Source organism: Sciurus vulgaris, assembly GCF_902686455.1.
Source record: "Sciurus vulgaris genome assembly, chromosome: 1".
Lineage (NCBI taxonomy): Eukaryota > Metazoa > Chordata > Mammalia > Rodentia > Sciuridae > Sciurus > Sciurus vulgaris.
Genome location: NC_136461.1, coordinates 196,855,693 through 196,878,018, shown reverse-complemented (window position 1 = coordinate 196,878,018; position 22,326 = coordinate 196,855,693). Strand labels below are relative to the sequence as shown.

General features: G+C 39.0%; 1 protein-coding gene across 1 annotated transcript in view; it reads left to right on the top strand.

The window, feature by feature from the left end:
* WASHC5 (WASH complex subunit 5) overlaps nucleotides 1-22,326 on the top strand; it is a 60,966-nt gene that overhangs the window by 2,917 nt on the left and 35,723 nt on the right. The window contains exons 2-9 of the mRNA XM_079137499.1: nucleotides 5,854-6,163; nucleotides 6,747-6,892; nucleotides 7,652-7,736; nucleotides 8,345-8,445; nucleotides 10,275-10,467; nucleotides 12,567-12,719; nucleotides 15,778-15,891; nucleotides 17,500-17,671. Of these exons, the coding sequence (XP_078993625.1) occupies nucleotides 5,978-6,163; nucleotides 6,747-6,892; nucleotides 7,652-7,736; nucleotides 8,345-8,445; nucleotides 10,275-10,467; nucleotides 12,567-12,719; nucleotides 15,778-15,891; nucleotides 17,500-17,671 (1,150 nt within the window). The 5' untranslated portion in view covers nucleotides 5,854-5,977. The remainder of the gene's footprint in view (nucleotides 1-5,853; nucleotides 6,164-6,746; nucleotides 6,893-7,651; nucleotides 7,737-8,344; nucleotides 8,446-10,274; nucleotides 10,468-12,566; nucleotides 12,720-15,777; nucleotides 15,892-17,499; nucleotides 17,672-22,326) is intronic.

The following is a 22,326-nucleotide window of genomic DNA, read 5'->3' as shown; positions in this document are numbered from 1 at the left end:
CTGAACTAGCAGACTAGAGAGGGTACCCACACCAGACATGGTGACACATACGTGTCCTATCTACTCAAAGACTGAGGCAGGAGTATCCTTTGAGCCCACAAGTTCAATACCAGCCTGGGCAACATGGGGAGACCTAATCTTAAAAATTAACCAGAGCTTTTATAATCTAATCTCAGAGATGGTATCTTCCACTGCTATCATGTTCTGTTCTTTAGGAAGGAGTCAGTAAGTCAGCCCACACACAAGGACAGGCCTACCTAGCACATGAGTACCAGGAGGCAGGTCTTCAGGAACCAACTTAGAAGCTGTGGGTCATACCCAGATACCCTCACTGCTTACTCTCCTGATCTCTGCTCAGATATCATCCTATCAGAGAGGCCTTCCCGGACTTTCTATGTAAACTAGCCCTTGCTCCATCCCGTTACCACACTTTTCTTCACAACTCTTATGACAGCCTGATATACAGTTATTCATCATCTCTTTCCCACTGCCATGAGTATGTAGGCAGCATGATAACAGGGACTTAGTTTTGTTTTCACTGGTATATCCTCAGATCCTAAAGCAATGCTTGGCACATAGTAGTTACTGGGTAAATATTTGTTGAATGAATGAATTTGTATCACTAAGAATGCTTTCACCAGATAACCCAAAACCCAATGAAGAGTAGGTTAACCACAAAGCAATGCACCAAATAAGGATTACAAATATGTACAGATGTGTAGTTTAACAGTTAATCATCAGTTCAGTAACATCAATAAGAACCAAGATTCTGTCCTTCCACACCACAGTCTGCAGGTTTTGGATTTTTCTTCTTAGGCTTGTCACCTCTTGGTCTCAGCTACTGCAGCTCCAGGCATCATAGAGTCACTGGACCACATCAATGGCAAGAAGTGGGAGAATAACCAGAGCAAAGAGAGATCTTTTTTTTATATCCCCTCCCTTTTGTAGCAGGAGATAAAAAATATTTCCCAGATTCCCCACCGTAGATAAATCTTATGGGTCAAAACTGCATTACATGTCTAGAGCTGTCTTCAGGGGAGACAGGAAAGTCAGAATCTGACCCCTTTTCCTCCACAGAATAAAAGAAGGCTGATGGGAAATGCTGTTAAGGAGCCAACAAATGGGATGCCACAACATCCCAGCAAAGTAAGACATTTCCAAATGTTGAACTGATGATAGAGACTTCGGAAAGGAAAAAAGAAAACCTCTAAGGATTACACACCCAGTTCCAGGTCATAGATGACCACAGTAGGTAGCTCACAATGAGTGAACTTGAAATTCATGTGACGAGCTCCAAGGAGCATTTTTGCTGTGGCTGCAGAGGAAGACTTCTCCTGCACTGTCAACAGTCTTTCTACGTCCTGATTCTATATACAGGGAATTCCTCCTATTTTACCATTCATTGTTTGAGCCCTTATCATTAGAAGGACCAAAAATGAAAGTAGAAGTTGGCATTGACAAAATTTTAATGAACCGACTACTTCTAAACCTATTCCTCTTTCAAGAGGTCCAAAAGTCTTTATCAAGTCGAACTCTTACTTTAGTCAGTTTCCCTAATTGTTCATTTTGACACAGCGTAGTATCTATGCAAAGCAAAAGATGAATGTTGGAAAAGACACAGGCTTTCCTGAAACTGAAAAGCGCTGTGGGCTTCCTGGAAGTTGACCGATGATGACTCAGCCAAGTTAAGTGAGAGAAGGGCAACAGAGGTGATGGCGCCGTACAAGGATGCCTCAGAAGATGAGGACTGGAAAAGGAACTGGGAGAGGTGGCCCCTGGAAAAATGGCATGCACCTTGAAAATTGCCATTTTTAACCCATTAAGTCCCAAGTTTTCAGTTCTGCAAATATCACAACAAAATGGACACAGTTTATTAAAATAGGTTGAAGATTATAATCTTGAGCTCATATAGCCTTTATATGTATTTTCATATGTATTATGAAATGCATTTATATGTGTGTGTGTTGCAAATGTTCTAATAGTTCATCTATTCCTTTTCTCAAAAGAATAGAACTCTAAAACACATTTCTTTCAAAAACTACCATAAGTGGTGTATTTTTTGCTCAATTTAAGTTTTTGTAAGTATCCCACATCTGATATTATGGAACTTGCAGGTTAAGATCATGCTCTGAAAGTCAGCTGTGAAGTACAAAATGTTGCACTATCAAAATCGCAGTTTGGTGGAATCAACTGATTCATTCTTGTCCTTAATGGACAATCGATCATTGCATCTTCATTGCAATGCTAAATTTGGTTGGATTTTGGTTTTGGTTTTGTGTGGATGCTGGGAATGAATAACCAGGGTTTGCCTCATGCCAAGCAGTACTCTACCACTGAGCTGCCTCCACAGCCCTAAATTTTGTGAAGCATAAAATCTTTGCCAGTTTGATCCCCAGAACCACAAAACATTAAAATTTAAAAACTCTCCTGAGTTTTCATTGTATCATTTCAAGATATATTCTCAATCAAAACTTTTTCCACTGCTTCTTATGAAACTTTTTTCCTTACTTTAGTCTCTCTGTAGCATTCCTCAAAATGAACAGCCCTGATAACAAGGACCTCCTATACTTGACATGAGAAAAACATTTTTAACAATGCTTCCTTATCTACTTCTATCAGATTTCAGATATAGTTGTCTTTTCTGACGGGTAAAAACAAGTGGCACAATTCCTGTAGGGGAAATTTCATAATCAGCATAAAGAGACAGCACATTGCCATTATTATACAGAAGCAAGAACAATATCCCATAGCATTATAGAAAATGAAGGATCATAGTAACAACCTCCACTCCATCATGTTTAATATACTACTTATTTGCTGAAAACAATAACCTTTTTTTAAAAAAATAGTACTATGATCCTGTGGGTCAGGAATTGGACAAGGCACAGAGAACTTGGCTTGACAAAAATTTCCAAAATGGTCTCTTCACTTGCATGTCAAGCACCTCTACTAGGAAGGCCCAAAGAGGTGAGCAGGTTAGAACAGTTCAGCCAGGGCCACATGGAAACCCCTGTTTTCACTGTCAGCTGGCTCCTTGATTCTCCTCCATCTCACGCCAGGACTTACCCTCTGGCACAGCCTCTCCACTTTACCAGTGATCTCTCCAACAAGATAGCCAGACATCAGACATGACAGCTCAGGTCTCCGAGAGAACAAAAGGAGACATTGCCAAGCCTTGATCTTGGACGTCTGATCTCCAGAATTGTGAGCAAATAGATTTTGGTAGTTTCAGCCACCCAACCTGTGGTATTTTTTTATGGCAGACCTACTGAACTAACATACAAGCTCAGATTCAAAGGGAAGGGGCATAAGGTCCACCCCTCCGGAGGAACAGCATGCACTAACTAGTTCACAAGGACTTGTTGAGAGTCATATCTAGAAAACTAATGATCACAATAATGTGATCAGGTTGCTTTCCTAACCCCTGGGACTAAATCAATGATCCTGGAGGGGGACGTACACAGACCTTCATAAGGACTGTGCCTGCATCTGGGAGAATAGAATATAAGAAATAGACTGATAAAATAAATTACCTACTCCCAGAATTTTCAGAAACCTCTTAGAGTGCAAGGAGCTATTTAGTTTTTGTGCTTCTCACTTCATTCTCTTGTTGCCCCTGAGTCTTCGCTCTGTAATCTCTTTCACCCCTGCTGTCTGCACACTGGCTTTGGGAGGACCCTAGGAAGAGGAGCAGGGACATGTCACACAACAGTTTTGTTGACTTGTCTCTGTGATACAGAAGATGCTTAGAAAATACAACCTGGGCAGCCATGAGATGCTCAGATTTTGATGTGTTCATAAAATTTCACAGGCATTAATGGCTTCTTGTTGGATGGTCTTTATTTTTATTTGGCTCCTGCCACCCTTCTTGCCCTGTTTCCCCTCCATCAGCTCTTTTATGTTTTCTTCTGTTTGCAATGGCAGATGTAGGGTTTTTAAATCTAATTTGTTTTATAAAGTAGGAGCATCTTATTACTATGTTTCTGCATCTTTTTCCCTCAATAAGCAGCTCTAAGAAATCCTCCGTGTTGACTAACAGAGCTCTAATTTATTCTTACTAAGGGCTGCTTAAATTACATTTTCCTTATGATGGTCATTTACTTTGTCTCCATATGCTTGTGATACTTCAAGAAGCATCTTTGCACCTTTATCCTTAGGTGTTGGTGTTAATATTTCCAGAGGGTAGAATCCTAAGCACGAGACACTAGATTAGAAGAATCTAGACACTAGATTTTTAACTTCAGTAAATGTTGTTGGTTCACTTCATAAAAAGACTAACAATTCATACTTCTTCAATAATGTACTACTTAGAGCAAATATTATTATTATTTTAACCAGTGCCAACCTAATGTAAATAAAGTGACTTAGGGACACTTGCTTTAATTTATAGTTCCTTCACTGCTGCAAGTTACATAACTTTCCATGAGTTGTCATGTGGATTCCTTTTGGTGAATTACCCATTATACTCTTGCCCATTTTTCTGTTGCACTGTGAGCTCTCTGCTCATCAGCCTGTGAGATCTCTTTGCATGTTTCAGAAATCAGTCCTATCTGCCCTCTGCATCTCAACTCTGTCTTCCAAATCATTTGTCATACAGAAGTTTTTAACTGTTATTTGCTGAAGTACGTCTTTATAGCTTCTGGGTTTCCTTTTTGCACCTGCATTCCTAGGAGATGCCACTTTACTACACCACCCAATGCAAGTAAAGGTCCTGTACTGACAGGCGAATGTGTGTTACACTTTCTTCTTTATCTTGGCCACACACTTAAGCACTTCATCTCTTGCTCTGATTTTTTTCCCCCTCTGTGTTTATCTCTCCAACCATATTTCAAGCAGCTAGAAGGAGCAAAAATCACCTCTTAAAACCCTTCTATTGTGATTTATGCACTTGCCATGCTAAGATAAATATCATTAACTTCCTATTTATTTGCTGCAGTTTTGCACAAGGCCCAACCAACCTCTGCTCTTTTAATGATACTGACTTCACATTGTGGTCATCTGAGGACCTTAAAAAAACAGATGCTTAGGGCAGCCTATAACCTACTTGTGAGAGATTCTGAGGTTCTAGGTGATTCTGTTACACAGCTGGTCATGAGAACCATTCTCCTAGAAAGTGACGTGCTTAAACATCTTCATCTCCAGTCTGATAAAGAAGTTCTCAGCATGGAGTAGTTGGGTAGAGGAGATTGATCTTAGCCTTTCAAGAACTTTCAGAATTGCCTGTTGACAATAACTGCATTATTTAGTATGCAAGTGATCTAACCATCCTGAGACAGTGCGTTGAAATGCAAGAGAAATGAGTAATTGATTTAGCTGGCAGTGCCAGACACCCAAGTGCTGCATCATGTGATATTTTTGGATCAATTTGATATAGCATTTATATAATTATCATCACAGGATTTTGTAGAATCTGGCATTTATAATTTTAAAAGGAATCTTGGACATATTTATACCCTAATCCTATAATTCCACTGGGAAAATGCCTCAAAATGATGTCCAGAGCTCTATTTATAATGTTTGCAGTTATTTGCTAAAATATGAAACCATGGGCAATAATAGCTCATGCAGTTAGGGTACATTGGAACCACAAATATCCAGTGACTCTCTTGCCCAGAGATGAGTTGATGAATTATATCCTATCTTTTCTCATGAGAAGTAAATAAAGATCTGAGAAAGAGGCCATGAGCCTTAACTTAGCAAAATCAGTCCACACAGCACACAGAGAATAATGCCCTTCCCCCCATATCAAGAATTCATGATCTCTTATGATGTTTTTAGCACATTTGAAAGAAAAATATTATATGTGCTTCCTTAAAGAGTAGAGATTTACCTACTTTACTTTTCTGGATGCAGGTTCTTTAATGGAACAGCAAGTCAGTCTGCAAACTTGGTTTCATCTGGTGATCTACAGACCCCAGCTCTGAAACCCATTAGCCATTCCTGCCGTCCAGGTTTGGGCTAGCTGGTCATCTTCACGATGTTGGACTTCCTAGCTGAGAACAACCTCTGTGGCCAGGCAGTCCTGAGGATCGTTTCCTGTGGCAATGCCATCATCGCTGAACTGCTGAGGCTGTCTGAGTTTATTCCTGCTGTTTTCAGGTTGAAAGACCGAGCTGATCAACAGAAATATGGAGATATTATATTTGATTTCAGCTATTTTAAGGTATTCTCCCCCTCTCTCTCCTCTCTCTCTCTCTCTCTCTCTCTCTCTCTCTCTCTCTCTCTCTCTCTCTCTCTCTCTCTCTCTCTCTCTCTCTCTCTCCCCCCCTCCCTCCCTCCCTCCCTCTCTTTCTGGTGCATCTGTATTGCTAACTTTTCTATAAAAGCATGCTTACTCTGGGAACCATGACACTCTAAGAGAACTATAGAGAAAGAGTTAAAGAGAACAGCTTTTGAACCAAATTTAATATCACCTCCCAACTTGAAAATAAGGTAAAGATATTGTGTAGAAAGCCTTAACACAATACAATCAAATTTTGAAAGATAACTTTTGCATAATATATTTCACTTTGAAGTACCTACACTTAAAAGCATGCTAATCTTGATTGTAATTGAAGTTCGTTTCTTTCAAAGGGTTTTATATCTAGGCTTCTGTTGTCTTCTTTACTTTATGTTGCTCTGCTTTAAATTTTTGATAGGTAAGAAGAGAGGAAGAAATTTTTAAAAGGCTATTTAGAGATTGTTACCAACAAGGACACTTTCATTGATATTTCACATAAATGTCTGTGTGTATGTTTTTTCCTTAGGGTCCTGAGTTGTGGGAAAGCAAACTAGAAGCTAAGCCAGAGCTCCAGGACTTAGATGAAGAATTTCGAGAAAACAACATAGAAATCGTGACCAGATTTTATTTGGCATTTCAAAGTGTACATAAATATATTGTAGACTTAAACAGGTATTGATTACTTTAGTAAATAGCTTATTCTGATAATACATAGGTGAGAAGGAGAAGGGACCCAGTAGGATACATGTATGTTTTTCTGAGTTACAGTAAAATTTACTCATTTATGCCATATGTATTCTTTTCCTTCCTTGGGCAGTAGGCTTCTTAAGACTTAAAGCTATTAGAGATCCCCCAACACGCTCAGCCCCTTGCTCCTCCCCAAGCCTTTCCACTCACCAGTCAGCTATCCCATCTCAGCCTGGCCTGGCAGGGCCCAGCTTTTATTAGAATTTCCTGCTCTTACAACTATCATAAATTTGGTTATACCAAGTCATACAACTTTAAGTCCTGTAATTTTTTTATCATACTCTAGCATATTATATAGGAGAAGTGAAAAAAAGAGGAACTTACTTATTTGGCAAATTCACTTTCTGATTCTTACAGTTCTTAAGAGTCAATTATTCATTAACCTTTAAACTGCTATTCAATGTTCCTATGCCACTACACCTAAGATACTTACAATTCATGAATCAGTACTAAGGAATATTCCTTTTATGTGATATTTACCAGCCATAAATATCAACTTGTGGCCCTAAATCACTGTGAATTCCAACTCATAAGACTCTAAGGTTCTTAAGAGCACGAAGGGCCACAAACTAGTTAAAGCCAGCATGCCTAATACCCTGCCTTATCTTTTAAAAATCTTTCCTTCTTTGAAGATGTTAAAGTTTCTATTGTACATGAATAACTGGACCTGGGTTTCCTTTCTAGATATCTAGATGATCTCAATGAAGGTGTTTATATTCAGCAAACCTTAGAAACTGTGCTTCTCAATGAAGATGGAAAACAACTTCTAGTAAGTAATAATGAATGCATAAAGTAGAAATGCAAGAATAGAAACTCAGCATCTCTTTTCTTCCCCTGTAAGTCAGAAATATATATAAAATGTCATTCTTCAAAAGAAGCCAAAAGCTGATATTTATCTTCTTCTAACTAGCAAGTTCACACATGAGTTTAGAACATAGACAGTGAATGAAATTTTAAATGAATAAAGGATTATGTGGACGTTATGAGCTTCCTTAGCATAAGAATTATCTTTTTTACTTTTGGCATCCCAGACATCTAGCCTGGTACCTAGTACATAATGACCAATTAAAAATGTTTATTAAATATGTGAATGACTTTATGATGAAGAGGTATCATAATATTAGAATTTCACTTTGATATTCCAAGCAAAATCCAAAAAATAAGCCAACTGAAAGGTAATCACTGTGAATTAAAGTTGGTTTTGAGTAAATTCTCAAAGCCCATTCTGCACAGAAGTTGAGAACCCTTTTCAGGGTTTCCTTGAAGTATAAAGCTTTTAGGACCAATGTAATCAAAGTAGTCTTTTTCACCATTGTCAACCTCTCTCCATACAAATGAATACTGCTGTGAGTTGTCTACTGTTTTTTCTCTTCATAGTGTGAAGCCCTGTACTTATATGGAGTTATGCTGCTGGTCATCGACCAAAAGATTGAAGGAGAAGTCAGAGAGAGAATGCTGGTTTCATACTATCGATACAGGTATCCCTGGGCTAAGCCAGCACACCCCAAACCCTGCTACTGGTAAAATGTGATGTGTATGCTCATAATACTACTGTGAACGGCAGCGATGTGGAATGCAAAAGCTTAAGATTATCTCTTCCGAACATATTGTAGGAATATAGCAGTTACTTTACATTGTACATCATAGCAAGTGATTATGCATCATAGAACTTGTATACACATAAAATACTACTATAGACTGTTAGAGATAAAAAGATTACCATGTCCATCATGGTAAATCAGTTTAAGGAAAAAAGGAATCTAAATTCTGAATTTTCTTTATTTTGATGGATAAATTTCAAAGAACTATGGAAGTCTAAGGACTGTTCTTTCTGTATTTGTTAAGTTTTCAAATATGCCTTCTTGGCAGACATAAATCAATGAACTTTCTATTGTCATTTCAAGTCAATGACTGAAAAGTTACCATTGAAGATCTGGTTGAAAGTGAATTCTCACATATGTATATGTGAAAACAAACAAGCAGAGTACCCTTCCAGTATTTTATGTTGTGTATGTCTGTACAGAGCAGTGGGTCTTTGGGAAGTAGAGTCTTGAAAACAGAAGCCTCCTCACCAGCTTTTTGAATACAGTATCCTTAGCATTGAATGAATGAGTCAAGAATTGGACATGAGGTCAATGCCAGAAATAGATTCAGGGAAGAAACAGTCAATAATCAGGAATCATTTAGGAACTTGGGCTAAATAAATGAGCAGTAAAAATAACATTTTCAAATTTACAAATCAGGACAAAATAAAAAGGGCAAGAGAAGCAGAACAGAAAAGAGATCATTCATGACCTTATGTTTTCCGTAACACTCTCCTCAGCTATAGATTCATCTGAGGCTCCTCACCTACCCTGCTTCCTTTCAGCTTTTTTTGGTACAAGAAGGAAGTATCTACTGCCCTGTGTCATTCATTCACGTTGGTTTGACCATAAACCGTTTTAACACCCATGTTTTTAAAAATGAAACTTGAATAACCTTGCCTACATTTCTGAAAGTACCTAGAAAAGTAAAAGCAATTAGTAATGTAAACAAGAAAAGGAAAATGCTGTTTAACAAGCCCAGCTTTGAAGAATAGGCATTGTCCCTTTAAGCTGCACAGCTAGTGCCTTAGAATGTGAGCACCAGTTAATCAAAGGCACACTGAGCGACTGCAGGTCAGTGCTGTGGGAAGGAGGTGCTTCCATCAAAGAGCAAGTCAGCTCAAGTCCAAGAGTCTTTGAGTCTACCTCGCTTCTTCAGAGCTTACTATTCCACCTGAAAATCACAGATATTTTTATTAGATTCCTGTTGAAGGATCAGTGTGCCAAGAAAAGTCAGTTAGGACATATACCACTTTAAGTTGAAATAATTTTTTTAAATGTTTTTAATTTGTAAAATGTTCTGTGTCCATAATTCTGAAAATCAAAGAGCCTTAAAAAAAAAAAAATACATATATATGAATGTACAGACACACAGTAACACATTTTACAGCCAAACCTGATCTGACCTGAAATTGCTTGGAGTCAGAAGAACCTACCCAGAAGAGAAAATTTTGTGAATTTTCAAAAATTTTATTCCAGAATTACTAACGTGTCAATAATTGTATGTCAACTTGAATCCTGATGGAGTGTCGTATAGTATATGATCAAATCATATCACTTTGATATATTTGAAAAATACCATATTCTGAAATAAACCCAGCCCCACGGAAGAAAAGAAATTGTTGACTTTAACTTAGAACTAATACTTACAGACTTAGGGACTCAACAAGTTTCTAACACACGTGGTTCATTTGACCTTTTCTTTCCCATTGTGAATGTCACAGTGCTGCCCGATCTTCTGCTGATTCAAATATGGATGATATTTGTAAGCTGCTGCGAAGTACAGGTTATTCCAGCCAGCCAGGAGCCAAAAGGCCACCCAACTATCCTGAGAGCTATTTCCAGAGAGTGCCTATCAACGAAGCCTTCATCAGTATGGTCATTGGCCGACTGAGATCAGACGATATTTACAACCAGGTAGGAATTAAGTCTAGTAGGAACTTTTTTTTTTTTCCTAGTAGGAACTTAATAGTTTAAAAGACTGAATTCACTTTCCTCCTTAGTTACTCCTTTCCTTCATTCTTTCCCAAAAGAATAAAACAGAATCTAGGAATGATTTCTTAAAACTCTTTGAGCTATGCTGTAGAATAGAGGAAGGAAGAATATTAATTCTGGCAGAAGCAGAAATTTCAGGGAGAAGACGGTATCTGAGCAATCGGAAAGAAGATGCATTCCTTCAGTCAGTCGCTCATTCAAGAAATATTGTGTGTTGCATACGCATTCATGTGCTGGGTGCTGGGGATCTGTCACTGAAGGAGGCAGGCCTCGGGCCCTAACCACACAAGTAAGTAGCATAGGGGAAAAGTTTCCCCAGAAAGGAATCACAGTAAAGCAAGTCGAGGGTTATCTGAGGGAAGCTCAAGGTGCCACTAGTGACTACTAAAGAAAGTCACCATGCGACTCCATTGTTCTGAAGGAAGCATCATTTTTACGTATTATGTATTTTTACCACTGGAAGAGAGTAGAGCTGGAGCTCGGATGACTGAGTATCACTCATTGCACAAGCCTGCTCTCAGCAGTCCTTAGGTAGCCCGTTCATTTTTGTGTCAATATATTAAGTCTAAATAAGATTCTTGTTCTTTGGGTGGTGGTGGTTTTTTTTTTTTTTTTTTTTCTTTGTTTTTTCCCCCAGACAACTCAAAATTAGAGGATACCCACAGATACCAGGTTGTTATAATATTTAAGGATATTCCCTAAGAAGTTGATCTAAACCAGTTTCATTGGAGGGGTTTTCACATACATTTTCTTTATTTTTCTCAAGCTTACAAAGTAGATGGCATTATCCCCATGTCACTCCTGAGAAAAATAAGCCTCAGAGAGCTTAAATCATTTTTCGCAAAGCCACATGCCTAGAGCGCAGGTGCATTTGAATTCAGGTCTGTGGGAACTGAATTCGCAGCCGGTGCTATTTGCCTCTGAAGGTCAGAGCCTCTCGTCACACCTCTGCCTCCTTCTGGGTCCATTCTGTCCATGTCTTACGGAAACATGTTTGAATTGCTCCTTCCCTGTGACTCTCCTTAGCACAGGGACTAAACTGTGGTTGTGCTCTGTGTCACTCCTCTCTGTCCTGCACACCCCCATCCCTGCTCTTGGCTGATGGAGCAGATTCTTTGTCTCCTGGTAATTTGGAACTGGTTCTGAAAAAGTTTCTGCATGAGAATTTAACTGTGTCACTAAAAATAAGCAATGTGCAAAGTTTGGAGTTTGAGGACAGCCTCATCCAGATGGGTAGGTGAAGAACAGTCTGGAGAAGAGAAAGTTGAGCAGCCGCATCAAGGAGAGAAAGAGTGAAGACATTTTATATCCCTGCCAGTGACCTGGCCACGTTCCTGCCTATAGGATCCACGCAGCATGGTTGTGGCTGTGATAATGTTTCCCCTTTCTGCTTGTGGTGGGTCAAAATGACAGGTGCTCTCCACAGTCAAAGCTTCCTGATACTTGAAGGGATGGATCTCTGGGGAGCTTCAGCATTTAAAAGACTGACAAACAGGGCTGAGCAAATCACCTTGAGATGAGAAAGTGGTATCTGAAAAACCAAAGGAGAGAATCCCACCCTCCAAGCATTGAAGTGAGAATTCTAAAAAGCAGCCATTGAACTGGGGCAGGAAATTCCATTGGGATGACTGATGGTAGAGGGCAAGTTTCAGTGAGTTGCAGGTCAGGGAGTGATAAAATAGAACAGTGAGCAGAGTCTGTCAGTTCTAGGGGTTGTCTCTGATAGAAAAGACACAGAAAGGGACAGTTCTTGGGAGATGCCAGGTTAGGACTTTTTTTTTTTTTTTTTTTTTTTTTTTTAAACATAGAATTGTAGCACAGTCAAGGGTTGAAATGAAGAGAGTATGTGGGGTTATAGATAAGAAAGAAGACCCTGGTTAAACCTGAGAATTACTTCCAGTGTCCATGATCCTGAAAGATGGGCTTTTGGAACTCTATTGATTCCTAGAAAAATAATTGAGTTCAAGTGTGAGTACCTTCAGATGTCACCAACAGCTCCCTCTCTGGGGCTTGCATTGCAGGTCTCAGCATATCCCCTGCCAGAACATCGAAGCACAGCTCTGGCAAATCAAGCCGCCATGCTGTATGTGATCCTCTACTTTGACCCCTCCATTCTTCACACCCATCAAGCAAAAATGAGAGAGATCGTGGATAAATACTTTCCAGATAATTGGGCAAGTATTGCTGATTTTTTTTTTCTCTCTCTAACAAATTTGTTGCAGAACCAACTTTCTAGAATTTTGGCCTTGAACTTAGAGGTCAAAATGTTGTAAATAATGGGATATAAAATCACTTAGACAAAACTACTTTAAGTAAGTTGAAAATGTAATAAATCATACCATAAAGGACTAAATGAGTAAAATTTCCTAACAAACCCATTAGTATTTTCTTTAAATGGTTACTTTCAAGGCAAAACAATGTGTTAAAATATATCTTGTTATAGCTACTGGAAAATGCAACTAAGTTACATGAAGATTTTAAAAATTCTTTTCTATTTATGAATCTAAGCTAATAAAATTAGTATCGAATTTGTTGTTTTGTGAATAGGAGTTTCACTTTTATAAGTTTTACTTACAAGATGACTGCAATAGAACTATTAAGGTTTACATTACTACATAAACATTTCACTGAAAAATATTAACTCATAAAGGAATAAAACTGACTTAACATACCTAATACATCTAAAATGCTTTTCCCACACAAAGAGGTTTTATTAAAGTGCAATGAATAGAATTCTCAGGTAGCAGATTTATTCTACCTTGTTTTTTTGTACCAGGGATTGAACTCAAGGGCACTCAACCACTGAGCCATAGCCCCACCGTATGTTATATTTTTATTTAGAGACAGCTTCTCACTGAGTTACTTAACACCTCACCATTGCTGAGGCTGGCTTTGAACTCTCCATCCTCCTGCCTTGGCCTCCTGAGCCACTGGGATTACAGGCATGCGCCACAGCACCCAGCCTATTCCAGTTCTTACTACCAAATCATTAGAGACCTTTAATTTCCTGACAGTATAAGAAGAACCTCCAGTGGTGGAGGTGATAGTTCCTATCCACCCATGAATAATACTTATGAGTTTAGAATTGAATAACCAAGGGAAAAACAAGTAGTCTTGCTTCATGTTTCTAAGCTTAATAAAGAAGTTTTGACCATACTATAATTATAAACATATTTAGTGTTAAGGAAGGTCAAAATCTAGTTACATGTTGCCTGTAATATATACACCTAAAAAAAAAAAAAAAAAAAAAACTCTACCACAAACACCTGGCGTCCAGGGTTAAAAAAAAAAAAAAAAGATATGCCAGGCAAATACCAACCCATAAAAATATTAATGACAAAATATCACACAATAGAAAATGTTAAAGAAAAAAGTGAATAGAGTTTTTTAAAGTATCATTTATAGTATTAAAAGGAATAATCCACTCAGGTGAATTAACAATCATGAATTTATATGCAGTCAACATATCCAAAATGCATAAAGCAAAAACTCATGGATTCATAAGGAAAAATTGACAAAACCATAATCATGGAGGAAAATTTCAGTATACCTCTTCCTATATGTAATTGTTTTCCAAAAATGTTAAATACATAGTAAATGTTCCATATGTATTTGAAAAGGACATGTGTATGAAAATTGGATATATATCATGAAGAAAGTCAACAAAATTAAAAAAAGTTTTTCAATTGTCTATAACCTATTCTTTTCCTATGATGTAATTAAATTAAAACTATATTTTTAAATGTTTGGGGGAAAGTACACACCCAAATATCTCTTGTGTTAAAGAGGAATATAAGTTAAAAAGTATTTAGCATTGCCCAGTATCAAAGTGCTACAGAACAAAGCTGTGGGAGGTGGTTGAAGCTGCTTTTTCAGAAATGTTTTAACCCTAAATACATTTATCAAGTACAAGAAAGAGTAAAAATAAATGAGTCAGACAGTAAGTTCAAGGTGTTAGAAAAAGCCAAATGAAAGGTAGTCAATAAATGTATGAGCAGAAATTTATTGAGTTAGAGAAAATAGAAAGGAGAACATCAACACAACCAAAGGTAGTTTTTTGAAGAGCTTTAAAATAGATATTTACCAAAAGTGATGAGAGTGCAAAAAGCAACATTAAATGGTAAGTTTGTAAAAGAAAACCTAAGAAAGATATAATAAAGGTTTTTTTTAATTGTAAGAAAACCGTGAACAATTTTATTAACACATTTGAAAATTTAGAAGAAATGGGTAATTTTGTTAAAAATATAAATACTGAATCCAACTCAAGAAGGGAAAGGAAATATGAATAGACCAATAGTTAAGAAATAGAATTGGTGATCAAATCTTACAACAAATCAATTGCCCCACACACACAGAGAGAAAAGACAATCCCTAGGACCACAGGATTTCACAGGTGTACTTAAGAAATCCTTGAAGTGGCAAGCAGTCCTAGTCTTAGATAAACTGAAGCGGGTAGGGAAAGACCTACAGGACCGTGCTGCTGCCCTCAGTCCAGGGCTTCCCAGGAGTCGGTAAGGGGCAAGCTGTTTTCACAACACGGAGACGGTCTCTGCCTTTTCCCTCTCCTTCTCTCCCAAGTGCTTCACAACCAACAGTGGACTGAATGCAGGCGCAGAGGTGCAGATCCAGCCGCCCCAACTCAGCCAGACATGATGGACAGAGTGGGAAAACGCAAACAGTGCCTGCCACTCTTCCCACACATATTCTTGGAAAACTTTGGTTTTTATTGTTTAAAAAAAAATACTTAGGTTAGCATGTAACAGGTTTGTTATCATTTTAAAAGAATTAATAAATACTTTTTAAATTTCTCAATTTGAATGTGATAAATATCCATAGATTGTTTTTTTGTTTTTTTTTTTTTTTAAGTTTCTAGGAATCCTCAGAGATTTTCATAAGCATAAGGAATAGAAATGTTTGGGAAACCTCTTCTGTAGTCAGTCACGGCTTTTCTGTTCCCTCCCCCCACTCCTTTTCTTTTCCATGTAGGAATCTAACACACAGCAGTTTGAAAGGAAAGCTTTTTTGTTATTGTTGTTTTTTCACGTGTAGCAACCTTGTCACTCTTGTTCTAAACGTGCTCATACAGAAAAATCCTTATTTATATATGTGGAAAACCTTGGGTTTTCATTGATGTGAATTCAAACTGGAAAGAGAAAACAATGTTTTGTACAACCTCTTGCCTTGAAGTGAGCAGGTACTGGACAAATACTGAATAAATGTCTCCTCTTTCAGGTAATTAGTATTTATATGGGAATCACAGTTAATCTAGGAGATGCTTGGGAACCTTACAAAGCTGCAAAAACAGCTTTAAACAATACCCTGGACCTTTCAAACGTCAAAGAACAGGTAGGTTTGTGTTAATTAGGGAGAATCTTCTTGGAACTGCTAGGCTGCCTTATGAAGGAGGAAATGAGCTAAGTGCATTTCCCAGGGAATTTTAAAAATGTCCACATAGACATTTTAGTACATGACTAATGGAAAGCAAAATTTGCATTTTAGGATAAGATAAAATAATTATGTGTTTTTCACTTATGTGGTGTAGTAAATTATAGACTTGGGTCCTAGGAAAGATTGAGTACCCTAAGATAAATCACTGAAATGTGAGGCCCCAATCGACTTGGTTTATTCTAGCTTTAAGATCATGTCCTGTAGACAAAGCTAGTTTCACCAGGGCTGAAATGAATGTTTTTTATCAGTAGGGTGAATGCCAAAGATGGTAATTGAATGTAAATAATATTCTGTCACTATAATTTAATATTGTCATCATTTCTGAGGTACTGTTTAGCTTATTTAAGCAATAAGACTGAAGACTTTCATTTTTAATGACTATATTCTGTCTGTTTGATTAGAGCACTAAGCAGAAGGAAATATTTGAGTAAACACAGAGATGAAAATAAAACCTTGTATTAAGGTGTATACTTGATATTTCTGAATGGATATATTCCCAACCTGGCTAAGTTACTGAGCTTCCAGTGTGTATAAAATAATACTCCAAAAACTTTGTCATGTTTTATCCAAATAAATTGAATTCTATAAATAATGTACAAAATAATTTCTGCTGGCCTATCTCCTGGAAATCTACCAGAGAAAGTGGCATTTCCATGCTTCCTGACATCAGAGCTTTTCATTTTTCATTAAATGAAAATTAAAGCTCCTTTCCAAAACTGCATTTTCTCACTGGTGACCTTTTAAGAAGTCACCAACTAACTTGGCTAGGTTAATGATGTTTGACATTTGATTCGTTTTTTTGGTAAAACAAAATGACCAAATTTTCAAAAGACTGGCTTATTTGAAAATTCAGTTTCTATATACTGAGTTGTGTCTTTCATTAAGGTTCATATGCCTATAGAAGTCTCATCTTTTGACTGTGTCTGCTGTTCGCCACCTCTTTTCTCAACAATAATGAGAACAAGCAATTTGTCTCCTGTCTTTATGCTTCTTTTCTATTCAAGTTGAGAACAGAAGGGATCAGAGAAGCCACCCAATCCAGTATGCAGACCGTATTCAGAGGCTAAACCCAAAGTCGCCCAATGTTCTTTTTTTGTTTTTTTTGGTTTTTTTTGCGATACTGGGGATCGAACTCAGGGCCTTTTGCTTGCGAGGCAAGCACTCTACCAGCTGAGCTATCTCCCCAGCCCCCAATGTTCTTTTAAAAAATGCCCAGTAAACCAGTTGCCCTTGAGCCTTATAAATATAGTCGATATGTTATTCATTTCATATAGAAATGTTATTATCAGAAAGAAAGAGAAAAAGGGGCTGGGGATATATGGTAGTGTGCTTGCCTCACAAGCACAAGGTCCTGGGTTCAATTCCCAGCACCGCCAAAAAAAAAGAAAGGAAGTAAAGAAGGAAGAAAGGCTGGATATTATTTTTCAGTGATCCAGTTGAATGTGATTCATTTTTAAGATAAATAATTTTCTCAAATGTAATTTGAGTTGGGTTTTTTCCCCATAGGCAAGCAGATATGCTACTGTCAGTGAAAGAGTACATGCTCAAGTACAGCAATTTCTGAAAGAAGGTTATTTAAGAGAAGAGATGGTTCTGGACAATATCCCAAGGCTTCTGAACTGTCTGAGAGACTGCAATGTTGCCATCCGATGGCTAATGCTGCATACAGCAGACTCAGGTAATGCACCAAACGGGTGGCCATTTATATTGCTCCATACAAGAGTTTTCAGAATTAAAATCTGCTTTGCAATGCAGTGTGGTTTAGCAGGGAAGAGTGCCCTTGAATGAGGGCCAAGCTGCTTTTTAAGCTAGTTATTTTTGTGTCAACTTGGATAAAACTATTACACATCTGAACAGCTCTCCCGTCAGGCAAGCACAGGTGGATGCTGGATATATGGTGACATTTAACTCCCATGTTCAAGGAGCTTATCAGTGGTCATGTTGGGTAGATCAGATGTATACATATGAAGACAGGTAACTGCAGATCTGTGGTAGGCAGAATAATGCCTCCCAGCCACCTGATAAAGATGTCCATGTCCTAATCCCTGGAATCTAGATATTTTATGATACATGGCAGAGGGGGATTGAGGTTGCTTATCAGCTGACCTAAAGTAAGATCATCCCAGTGGACCTAGTGTAATCACAAGAATCCGTGGATTAAAAAAGGGAGGCAGAAGAGTCAGGACCAGAGAGGTGGTCCCTGGAGAAAGACTTGACCAGCCATCACTGGCTTTAAAGATGAAGGGACCACAAGCCGAGGGTTGCAGGAAACCGTTAGAGCCTGGCTGTGCTGATGTCTTGATTTTAGCCCAGTGGGCCCTGTTTCAGATTTTTCGATTCTGAAATGTAAAAGAATACATTTGTGTGTTTTAATCTACAAAATTCATAGTAATTTGTTAGAAGGTCCCAGGCAGTAATAAGAGCCAGGTGTGTGAGACACTGGGTATGGCTTGTGTCTAGAGTAAGGAGAGAAACATTGCTTGGGGTCAGGGAGCACAGGAGGTCAGGAAAGGGTCTGTCCAGGAGGCAGGAGCTGGCCAACCCTTGGTAAGACTTTGAAATAAAAGGCAGAAGAAATTCTAAACTGCAGAAATGATGGAATCAATGGTGTGATTCTGGAAGGACAGAAAAATCTATGGGCCCACTTAGCTGAGAACCTGGCTAGACCACAGTGCTTATGTAAGGTAAAATGGGATTCAGCCTTTTCTGGGCCATTGCCCCCTTTGAGGTCCTCTGCCCACAGAGTTTGGTTATCAAGTTCAGGAATTTCACAGATGGTGAAACAGGCCATAAGGCATGACTTTAAAACCTCCACTTTAGTGACAGAAAGATAAGTAAGTTCAACTAACACCTCTGAACTGGTTCAGAGATGGCACAGCTCTTTATACGTAGAAAATGCTTCTTCAACATTAATGAATTTATTCATCCAGGTCTGCATGCTCCAGTCCCTCAGAGCTGTGTCACTCGGCAGCCCTCCAAAGCCCTCTGCTTTTTGTTTTTCATTCAGCTTTTCTTGAGGGCCTGCCTGACACAGGTACTACTTTAAACAGTTCATTGGTTCTTTTTTACAGATGAGACTGTGTGGCTAAAACACTGTCCATACCAGGTTATTGGTGTAGCCTCCCTCAATAACATGGTAGCCCCAACCTCACTACCTTCTGGTCAAAAGCTCCTCACAGTCTATTTCCTATCTGTTCCACTTCCTGGGAGTGGTCTGCAGTGAAAACAGCAGTCGAACTTCCTCATCGTTCACATCTCTGAAAATTTGCTGGATTTTTCTGTAGCCTTCTCTTCAGTTTCATAACCCTTTCTCACGAGTGCTTCCCAGGTTTTGCATCACTTTCATTACTGGCCTAGTTCCAGTTACAGTTTACCCACAGTATGAATACTCTGGCTGCAGTTTTTAATCATCTAACTGATCTGTTTTTAATTAACCGAGTTTATCTTTTACATAAACCCCAGTTCTAATTTCAGGATTTTACAAGGGTGACTCAGCTTATCATCCTCTCTAACAGAAGTCTTCCATTTATAAGCATATGAACAACTCAAGCCTCACTTTATCCTATCATAAAACCAGCTGCGGTTTTCTAGTGACTCAGCTTCATCTTCATCTTCTGTGTGACTATCCAGACACTGGACAGTCACACCTACGTTCTGGAAGCCAGTAGTCTCCTGGATTTGCAGCCATGCCAAGGGCAACCTCAGCCTGCCAGGGGTCTGGGCTTTTATCTTTAGCCACATCTGTTTCCATTTTTGTGCCTGGCATTTGTCTGATCTGATTGCACAAGGATGTGATTTACCAGAAACAAACGATTTGCCTATCTGACTGAGTCAATTGTGGGGAAAATAACTGCTTATTTAGCTTTTATGGTGTTTCTGTCATGGTGTGCAGAAGGCAGGCAGATTCTCCTGTTGCCCCCTGTTAGCCCTCTGGAAGCATTTCCCCTAGACTTGGGCTGCTCCCCCGGTGCACTGCAGCTGGCTAGGAAACACTGGATAAGCAAAGTGGTCACCATGGTTCTAGGACCAGTTTCCACAGTTCTCTGGGCCTAAATTGTGTAGAATCAGATGCGAAAGAGATGATCAGGCCATGGTAAGACTGGAATCACCTCTGGTTTGTACCAAGGAACTAAATGCTAATGCACATGGAAGTATAGAGTGTATTTGCTTATCACCTGGATACTTATGATACCGCCATTTAATGGTGATGAGTTCTGCTCCCTCTAATGTCGAAGTTTGAACACTAGAGAAGCACGCCAAGGCAAAGCATATTAAGCAGGTTTTATTTAAAGATAATAATACAGACTTCTCCCGGGAGGAAGAAGGGGGCCATGGCTGATGTTCTAAAGTCCCAAGAAGTGAACGCACCCTACATCTTATATAGGTTAAGGTCTCTTTTGTTCTCCAGTTCTCTCCCCCTTATCTCTCCTTCCTGCCTACAGTGACTAGGCTGGGTTTTGCATAAAGTGAGAAGCGATGGGCAGGGGGAGGGCCAAGGTGATTCAGCCAAGCAAGGGCCCAGGGGGCATTAGTTAGCAGCTCCATGCTTGCCGTCCTTGATAAAGGCAGGTAAATTTGGTAATCAGTGGGCTCCGGAGATCCTTGACATTCCATTCTCCCAGGGGCAGTCTCCAACTTCCAGAGGCAGATGGCTTCATGGCTTCATTTCCTCGATTTGACCCGATCCCCTATTTCTACACTAACTACCTGTCCTTAATTCTGGCTTCACTTATATCCCTATCCAAAAATGAAAGTAAAACATTATCAGAAGAGTTCTTATTTGGAATTAAGAGAAGTAGAAATCCTGCAGTTCGTATTTGTTTTTTAGTTAGGCTGATATGGAGCTGAACAGTTGCTTTTTTCGTTATCAGGGTCACCAGCTCCAATACATTTCTTCCCAGGGAGTTCCAAAAAGTGCATGAGAAATCAGAACCCTGTAGTTTCCCACAAAAACTCCCAAGTTCTCAGTCTTATCCTGATGGAAATCAGACTTAGAAATCAATATGTAAGATGGGCATCCAGGAACTGGGGCTGTGGCTCAGTGGTAGAGCACTTGCCTAGCATGTGTGAGGCATTGGGTTCGATTCTCAGCACCGCATATAAATAAATGAATAAAATAAAGATCCATCAACAACTAAAAAAAAAAAAGTCTTTTTTTTTTAAATGGGCATTTGTAGGCTCCACAATAGCTGAGACACCAGAAATACCCCATGGCATGATCACAGCATGGTCCTGCTGTACCTGCCAGAATTCTTGGGGGTGGGGGACTCAGCAAGCAGCAGTAGGCATGGGAAATACTAATCCAACTGCCGTGAATCTTGTGCCCTATTCAGCTCTAAACTTTTTGGCAATGCCTGTTATCATCAAGTTTTTATTTTGACTTTACTTGCAGTCTAGATAACTTTGATTTATAAGTATCTTACTTTCTTATTCTTTCTTAAATAATTGCCCCTGAAGTATTATCTCATCAAAATCAATACTTTTTATTCTGTATTTTTCTTTTGACTTGTTTATATTATTTTAAATGGCTTTGGTTGGCAGCTAATAGACTGACTGTAACTGGCACAGTGCTGTTCTGTCCATAGGTCAGCCACTGCCTGATATCCAGAAACGATCAAGTGCCTGCTATGCCCTCTGACCTTTTATAAGAAGCAGGATAGCCACAGGTCTGGTTCTTCCTTTTCAGAAATGCCATTTCTATGTGGGTAACCCTGCTTCTCTCTTATATCAAACTGTCCCCAAGACCACCCTGAGCTTGATGATTCACTGAGAGGACTCAGCATATGGTGGTAGTATCAACTGCCATTTAATCATTGCAAAAAGACCAAAAGCAAAATGGCAAAGGAAAAAGGCACATGGGGTAAAGGCCAGGAGAACCCACGCACAAGCTTCCAAGGGTCTTTTCCCAGTGAAGCCATTCATTATCTGCTGAACTCCCCACTGACAACTTGTGGGAGATGTTGCCAGCCAGGCGATGTGAGACTCGGCTTCTCAGATTACTTACTGGGGACTGATCACAGTGGTAGCCTCTGCCTGGCATAGGTTTCCAGAAGGAAAACAGATGTCCAGTGTGCATCACATTGTTTGTGCAAACAGTTAAGGCCTAGTGAGCCATTTTTACCAGTTCATAAAGTGCTGAGAACTCTTCCCATGTTCAAGTTTCCAGATGCCAGCCAAGAGCTTGCCTTGCGAACATGCAAATCTCAAGCCTGCCTGTCCACAACTGAATGGCATGTACTGATGCCTAAACCAGAATCAACTCTAGACAGACAGGACATAGGAGCCCACCCTCCTATGAAGTGGTACCAGAAGGCTCTGTCCGGTCATATTAAG